The sequence below is a fragment of the Haemaphysalis longicornis genome, unplaced genomic scaffold, assembly GCF_048455015.1.
Source record: "Haemaphysalis longicornis isolate Haplotype H1 unplaced genomic scaffold, Haemaphysalis longicornis Haplotype H1 scaffold_1, whole genome shotgun sequence".
In the NCBI taxonomy this organism is placed as follows: domain Eukaryota; kingdom Metazoa; phylum Arthropoda; class Arachnida; order Ixodida; family Ixodidae; genus Haemaphysalis; species Haemaphysalis longicornis.
This window is the reverse complement of record NW_027526203.1, coordinates 480,910,187-480,918,278: the sequence shown is the minus strand read 5'-3', so window position 1 is coordinate 480,918,278 and position 8,092 is coordinate 480,910,187. Positions and strand designations below refer to the sequence as shown.

Sequence of the window (8,092 nt, the reverse complement as noted above, 5' to 3'; positions counted from 1 at the left end):
ACTTCGATCACGCTAGAGGGCGAGCATTGTAATCTCCTCGCTCGGACGAATGCGACAGCGACGGATACGTTTTTTGTGTAGCCTGCTTTGCCTTTGCGGTGAGATTTAGGATTGCAGACGATCCGCGTTTTGATGCATCGGCTGTAGCAAGGTAAGGCGACTAACAACAACTGGTTGTTCTCAAACGGCCGCATTGGATGCTTGTGATCTCGTGAGCGGTGAATGGCAGGGTTACGAGCCTTTCGGAAATAAAGGCGGCATTTTGAAAGCAATCGGTATGACTTCTATGTTTACGGCGGCGCGTACTCTCTGAACGCGTAGGCGAGGCGCGCAGCCAGACGAATGCAAGAAGTCGCGCATATACGATTGGCGACATCGCTTGCTAACCGCTGTTCTGGTGCTCGGTAGATAATTTCTTGGCTTCTTGGTTACACAACCAGAGTAACCTACGTATTTGTACTTCCTCGATCCACAAACAGTTCAGCTCGCTAGGCCTTTCTCGCATGACAAGCCTTGCTCGGGTGACGCTGCCAGGGGAGGAACACTGCTCCATTAGCTCACGAAAGGGGGGAATCTTCCCTTATTCCTATGGGGAGAAACGCGCTCCTCCCTCTTAAAGGGAGAATTTTTCTACCTCTTAGGGAGCAATATACGCCTCGAGCTTCGCGATCGCTGCGCCACCTGCCGCCGCTTCTCCGCGGCGTTGACGGGATTTGCGCTGCGTGACTGATAGGGGCTCGTGCAGTGTTTTGGTTCTATTTCGCTTCTTTTCGCCTTTCCGCGCCCTAAAAAAAACTTGTTATGGTGACGACTATAGGCAAAGAGTACGTTTAGGTCACTTAAAAAGCAGCTGCGTCTTCGTAGAGTACGCGATCGCCTGCAAGAGCTACCCGGGGACACGGTTCTGCGCGCTTCGTCGCCGCTCTTCCGGGCGTCGGCGACGGCAGCAACATATCACCCCTGTCACCTCCAAAACATCAGGCGCAAATTAATTCTACTGACGCCTCGTTTAGACCTGATACTGGCGCAATGAGAGGTTGGCTTCATTTTGCAGCGTGGACCACGAATGCGGCTTCGTTTCGCGTATATACGCCGCAGAAAAACATGTTTCGGGGATGTGATTACCCAATCCCGGACAACAACTTATGCCTTTTATAAGAATATAAACCATGCGAAAATGTAAAGTATATTCCAAGCCTGTCCGTCGTTAAATATGTGCCCACACACGCCATATAGCAAGAACCAAGGCAAGTTACTGAAACCACGGGAAAAAAATGCTGTGCAAGTGCGGAATTAAGAAACAGAAATGTAAAAACAAAACAGTGCAGCTTCTGACATGCTAAAGAGGTTCGTCGAAACTTAAGCCAGGTAGGGTTCACTAGACCAACTATACGCGAAATGTACTGCTTTTTCGCGAGACATCGTTGGGGGGGCGGGGAGGGGGACGCCGTGTACAAATGCGGAGCGGAATCAAGCAATGAACGTTTTATTAGTAATCCCACTCATAAATTTCGCGTTCACTTTCCTTTTGTTTTTCTACTTCAACGAAGAGCTGATCGTACCGCGGACGCATTTTTGGAAGTATACAGGGTAGGCTGTTCAATAATTAAGCGGTGAAAGGTGTCGCTGGAAGAGTGTGGTATGGGATAAGGCCCTCTGATTTCAGTTTCGACTTTATTCTGCAGGCTCCCTGTGCCATATGACGATATTTCGAAGAAGCATTTAGTCGCGGACGCGGATTATATTCTAAGCCCGTCTCCGCGCTGCTCGCAGAGGATGAATGTTTGCGGGCGCTCACCTCACGACAAGACGACTCTGTCGTGTGCTGATCCCCGAGTATAATTATGCATTGTCCATCGTACTTTTCTTGAATATTCCCTAAATTAACACAGACTGGCTTGTAAATGGTGGTGAGCAATAGCTGAGGTATAATACTGGCAAACGTAACTGGCGTGCTGTCAGGTATGAGTGCCGGGCGCTGATTATGTAAGCGCACAAAAGCGATTTAAATCGTAGTGTATAGCCGTAGCATGAACATCTGAGGAACCGGTGGTTACGGAGACACGGCTAGTAAATTCAAGTCAGTGTAACTACAATCGGCTCCATCATACGCCGGTTCCGTGACGCTGGCCTGTGACACACACCTGGCGCTTATACAAACCGAATATACCGCACTGAGATCGCGTCAGGAACATTTAAACTCTCGTAAATACACCCCATTTGCGAACAGAGTGACTGCTCCACATAAACATGGATTTCAAACGCCCGCAAGCGGTAAATCTCAGACGTGAACGTGCCGCAAAAACAGCGGCGGCACTGGGTAGCGGGGCGCGGACTCCCGCGGCTGCTTTCGAAACGGGCCGCTAGGTGGATTTCAGTGGCGCCCCTACAGGCCGCGCTCGAGGCGTATATGATACATTCCTGTTTCACCCTTAAGGGAGAAACTACCACACCTTTTTTTCTAAGAGTCCACTGCGTACGCGTCGACTCCTGATCGTTACTATTCCAAACCGTGCTGGCTGACTTATCCCACGCATTTTAATGCCTGCACGGCAAAAAGTCGGTTTGCCGATTACTGATATATCAAGATTGCCTAGCCAACGATAACGTCCGATGCCGAGCATGTTGTTTCACAGAACCGTAATCGAAACTGGTTGAAATTCTTACCTTGGACATTGTCCGATCACGTTGCACCTATTAAGGACGTCACTGCTTTAGTTGGTGCGGCCGCCGCAGACCGCGCATGGTAGTCTTTCTTGTTTCGGGATTTATAAAATAAATAATGCCTTATCGACCGGATAAACGATGAAAAGTGTGTTTATTTGAGCCAGTCTACACAGTGCAAGCAAAAACAGGAGCTCGACAAACCCACTTCAGTGTGTCTTTAAGGATGTGTCGACGCGACTAAAATGAAAAAAAAAAAAATGCATGGGTCGTTTCCGCTCCACAAAGGGGCACTTGAGTCTTCCCCTAATTTGTTTCGTTAACGATTGTTTCATTAATGGCACTCAAATACGGCACTTTATTACTTTCAGAACTGGCAGCACCTTCGGGCGGCACCTTCAAAACACCAGGCCGCGTAGTTTTGGGTAAAGCTAACAGCATTTAATTTTTGCTTTGAGAACATAGGCCTTAAGGAATTGATTCGAAGAAAATTTATGTGCCGGACGCAAATTCGGAATAGTAAAACCACATAATTCACACTTCAAGCAGGCAAGCAGGTTGCTCAAAAAGTTTCTCAAACTAGTTGCTCAAAAAACCTCTTTATTATGATAGTGATTCGGTCAAACTGCCCAGGCTTATTATCCTAATGAGCAGTGATGAATCCTGTTCTTTATCCGCTTATCGCATTCAGCGACGTTTAGCGGAAAGCAGTGGCCGCCGTCTCTAGCGGGGGTGAGATAAAGAAGTCCTGTTTCCTTTTGTTCAACTTTATCTCAGCATGTAGAAGGGTCACGAAGCAGGTAACGTTTCCGACCTGCGCCTCGCACCCCGCTCGCCCTGTTCGGGGTGCCGTGTGAGAAGGGTATTCCCTCTCTCTCCCTCGATGCGGCGTTATCCGAGGGGCGATTCAAGCAGGTGACCGAGCCAGGCGAGATCAGTAGGAGGCCTGCTCAAAGACCTCGACGTTGTCGGCGCCGGGGTAGGGACTCTTCAGGTGCACCAGGTGCACCAGGTACCCGCGCACCGAGTGCAGTAGCTGCTGGATGCCCAGCGCCACGCTGTAGTGCGCCAGCAGACGCTTGGAGCAGTCCGCGTACGTGTCCAGGATGAGGCCCGCGGCGCTGGCGTCGGCCGCCGCGAACTGCGCCTGGCTGCCGTGAGCCGCGCTGCTCAGGCGCACGTCGCACCGAAGCTCCTGCGATCATGCACCATATCTCGGCCTGCGCGGACTTCGAAGCTCGCGCTTCCCTCTCCAGGGGCGGTATTCTCCTGGGGCCCTATTCTCGACTGCACAAATTGCCGGCATTTCGCCCATGTTTTTTTGCGTAAGCACGACGTAAGCAATCAGTGACGTGCTGCACCTATAGCTATGACGACATGCAGTGTAATTTGACGAGTCACTCATAACGATCGCTACCAAGGTATCAAATATTGTGCAAGAAAGATATAAAAACACTTGGCATGTACTATAAAAATTAAGACGGTAGCTGAGGCTGACAAGAAAAACACATTTCTGGAGGTCAGACTTGGCGCCAACACCACAAGGCGATCGAGTAACGTTGATCCAAAAGCGAGCGAAAGGCGGATGTCGAGCTAAAGAACATCACACAAGTTTTTTACCGTATCTATTTATTTCTTTCAATCGCTTTTATTAACATAGCTGGGCTCTCTGCTTCAATGCAAGCCTTGTTGCGTTATCACCTTCCCTGCCGCCACCGCCGCCACGCCATCGTCTGCTGCTGTGTTACAAGTTTATGGCGTGATCACAGAAAAAGACGGCCGCGACTATCTCTTCTATGACACATAAGAGCAGCGAAGCGCTACGCCTGATAACCGCGGAGCACACCGATGTCACCGATTCGCTCATTCGTCAAGCTCGACTGCAATCAGCGCTGTAATGAACTAAATAGTCACTTTTCATTGTTATTTTTCTCTTGAGTTCGATCATGTGACCCAACAGCTTACTAGGACAAGTATGGACAAATGCCATGCATTGGGTTCTCTTTGTCATGGAGAGGCTTGTACTGCCCTCTTATGTTGCGGTTACGCCAAACAAATATTTTTTATTTCATTGCCAAACATAAAAGCAAAATACTGCATGTTATTTGTATGTCGCATGATCGCTGACTTGGAAGCAGTTGAAACTATAATTTGTTTCGGTAGGAAACATGCTTTAAACAGCGCGCATGCGAAACTGCGCCTGCTGCAAATTGCCGCACATTTCGCGGCGCCGTAAGCCGGGGCAATATTGTGCCCTATTTTGCTTGTATTTTGCGACAAAAACAACCGCCATTTTTATGCTGTTACGTAGCATTACGTCACTTTTACGCAGGCTGAAGTTGCCAATGCATGACGTAATCGTTCCCGCCAACTGTTTAAATTACGTCCCGCCTTCTCAGCCAATCACAGAGGGGGTGTGTATTACAAGCAGTATTGTTGTTGAATAGCAAAGACAGGCTTACGTTGTCATGTCCGCCGCATTTTGTCTGGTTTTTCATTGCCGGCCAAGAATTATGCGCCTTTAGTAACGAGAAATAAGGCAAACTTTAGAACTGGTGTCCGTTGACGACATGAAACGTCAAAATGACGACACCACACACAACCGCTTTGTCAGCCGGAAGCACGTGACCAAAATTGAAAGCCAATCAGAAAAGACTTCCGGAAAATTGCCTAAATTGCCGGCAATTTGTGCAGTCGAGAATAGGGCCCCTGTTTGTCCGTTTTAAACACGTCCGTTTTGCGTCTGTTTTGTTGTGACGTTCTTCGAGCTGAAGGCGGGCTTTGGGTTTACTTTTGCGCAACTGTTCTTGTAAACACATTTTAAACGACTAAACCTATTTTAAACTATCTTTTATGCGTTTATTGTTTCGCCAGCGAACCAACAAGGAGGTGACGAAAAATCGTCTGCTCCAAATCGTCTGCTCCAAATCGTCTGCTCCGAGAAGCCGCGTCTCATAGCTCCGTCGTGCTTGTATGGCGTCGCATCCGGGTGTCCGCTTTTAGCCAATCAGGGCTTGCCCAAAACGGACACAAAACGGACAGAACATGAGAATACCGCCCCAGGAGGGCAGTGGAAGGCGACAGGACAAATGCGACAACTGAAAGACGCATTTGAAAAGAACAGATCCACTATGTGAGCCGGTGTGATAACTGTATTGCTCGGCGGGAGGGAGGGAGGAGGCGTAGGCATAGTCAATAGGCGTTATCTAAAATAATATTTAACGGACCAAGACACGAAGATGGTTAAGAAAGCATTATGAGGCAACCGATGACGAACAAGAATAGCCAAATCAGCTCGTTCTGTCGAGAAAAGCGACGTCAGAATGTTCAGGTGTACCAGACGGAACGCTTACACAACTGTCGTATATTTTATGTAATAAGTTTGTGTAACATAACCAGGATTTAAAAGCGACAAGCACAGCCACAACTCCTGGAATGCGTTATTAATTAAGGAAACTCCGTGACTCTTAGGGAACCATTTTGGTTTAAGAGGCTAATGCTTCTTTGGAGTGGGTAGGATGCAGGATTTTATCAAAGCGGAGGAGGGGGAGCAGGTAGTTGTAAAAACTAAACAAACTAATCGTTACTCACCTACATCCTACATTCGGTCAAAAATATTCCCCCTTCCCCCCCCCCCCCCCCCCCCGCCTAAAAAATTGGTAGCAGTCCAGGCACAGATGGTATATCTAGTAAGCCTAAAAAATAGAGGATAATAATGTATTTCCAAGACCTAACAGGATTGACCAAGAATGTGCGGCTATCGAAAGACGAGGACGCGGAAGACAGTTTTTACCGCCTGCGAAAGGAACAGCCGGTCCCACATGGGACAGACAGGAGCGACAGTGCCTCAGCAGCCGACTGCGGCAGTTCACTCGGACGCCGCCAGGGCCCACGGACTCCCATGGCTGCCAAATGGCGGGAAGGCGCTGGCCCAGGAATCAACGGTTTTTAGGCAGCAACTGACAATAATGTTTACCTGACATGGCCCCCGCATTCATCTCGCGGCCACATTCCCAGGATTGTGGATGTGCACCTTATTTCGATAAAGCCCTGGTTACATTTACACATGTTAACAACAATAACAAAAAAAAACGCGCTAAATAAAAGAGACATGCGTCATAAGCAAAATGTCTTACATTTGTGCGATCGTTTCGTCTTTTGCGCTTTAGGACCCTGAAGTGGGTTTTCTACACAGCATGAGTTGATTTGATGTTCCTTGTTTTCCTCCAGTTGCCTCATAATAGTTCTTTAGCCATCGGAGGGCCATGGTTACTTCCAGCCATTTTCTGGCACGGCCTTTTCACTGCGGTTCCTCTCGGTGTTTGCTTTTTTGACGCGCTTTGTTACTCAGTCCTGTCACTATTAGTACACAAAAGCTGTTCTAAAGAAGCACCTCTTCAAGACAACACTAAGCATTGTCTCGCTTTGCAGTTACCTAAGCTCCGCTGAGTATAGGAGGCTAATAACTAGGTCGGATAGACGGAGCGATGTTAAAAGATGCCTCCAGAGTTTCTGTATTTAACATACTGCCACTACATCCATTTTAAGCATTTTATTGCGTTACCAAAATTTGCTTATACAAGCGCGTTCTGACGGAAACGCGCAAAAAAAAGCATGCGGGATCAAGTTCCCAAAGCGAACGTGCCGGAAGATTTTGTACAGCGCTAAATTTGTAATTATGAATCTTTCGAACGTAGCGCCAACGCATGGGGTTCAACCTGAGGTGCAAGCGCGTACCTCACGTGCGTAATCAGGTTTGAGGACCTCAGTCCATCTTCAATCTCCCACAAACTCCGCTGTGGCTGAGGGGCCAAGTGTTGGATTACGGACCGCTGCGTTTCTTTAGGAAGCGAAATGCTTTAAAAGCGGTTCTGAAGTAAAACACAAAAGGAATTAAGGCTGCGTCTTTCTACAGCAGGAGAAATTCTCCCAGCCTCCGCTTTTCAGTGCCGAGTGCATGGAATATCTAATTGCTCGCCATCTTCACTTTAGGCCACTTCTTCGAGCAGACATTTAGCGGCTTGCACCATTAGAGCTGCATGCATCACGTGGCTGTATGTCGCAACCAAAGTTGGGACGATTGATCTAGAAAATAGTGCTGCCAACATTATGAGGACAGATGTGCGCGCCTTATGATGTGTGATTATGAGAGTCTTATTTCATGTCCAGTTAATGAACGTGTCCCCTCGTTAATAGCATCAGCATCATCTTGGTCCCTTTGCGTCTTCTGCATCTTCTCCTCTGCGTTACTCTGGCTCGGCACATGCACATGTTCGCATCGCCAGGCAGAGAGTACCTTCAGCAGGAGCGCACTTCGCTACTCGTGTAGTTACTTTTACTTCTGTCACTAGCATAATCAAACTACACTCACCTAGGCCTCAGTGCGTGTCTTTCATACACGTTTCTACGGCGTCGGCCGCAATGCATT

At 48.2% G+C, this 8,092-nt stretch overlaps 1 protein-coding gene across 2 annotated transcripts in view; it reads right to left on the bottom strand.

Moving 5' to 3' along the window:
* Positions 1 to 2,845: 2,845 nt before the first annotated feature.
* Positions 2,846 to 8,092, bottom strand: part of LOC144173811 (uncharacterized) — a 43,890-nt gene continuing 38,643 nt past the window's right edge. The window contains exon 5 of one of the 2 annotated variants that reach the window (XM_077702075.1): positions 2,846 to 3,859. In XM_077702075.1, coding sequence (XP_077558201.1) covers positions 3,599 to 3,859 — 261 coding nt within the window. In that variant the 3' untranslated portion in view covers positions 2,846 to 3,598. The remainder of the gene's footprint in view (positions 3,860 to 8,092) is intronic. The other variant, XM_077702069.1, reaches the window with a different exon arrangement.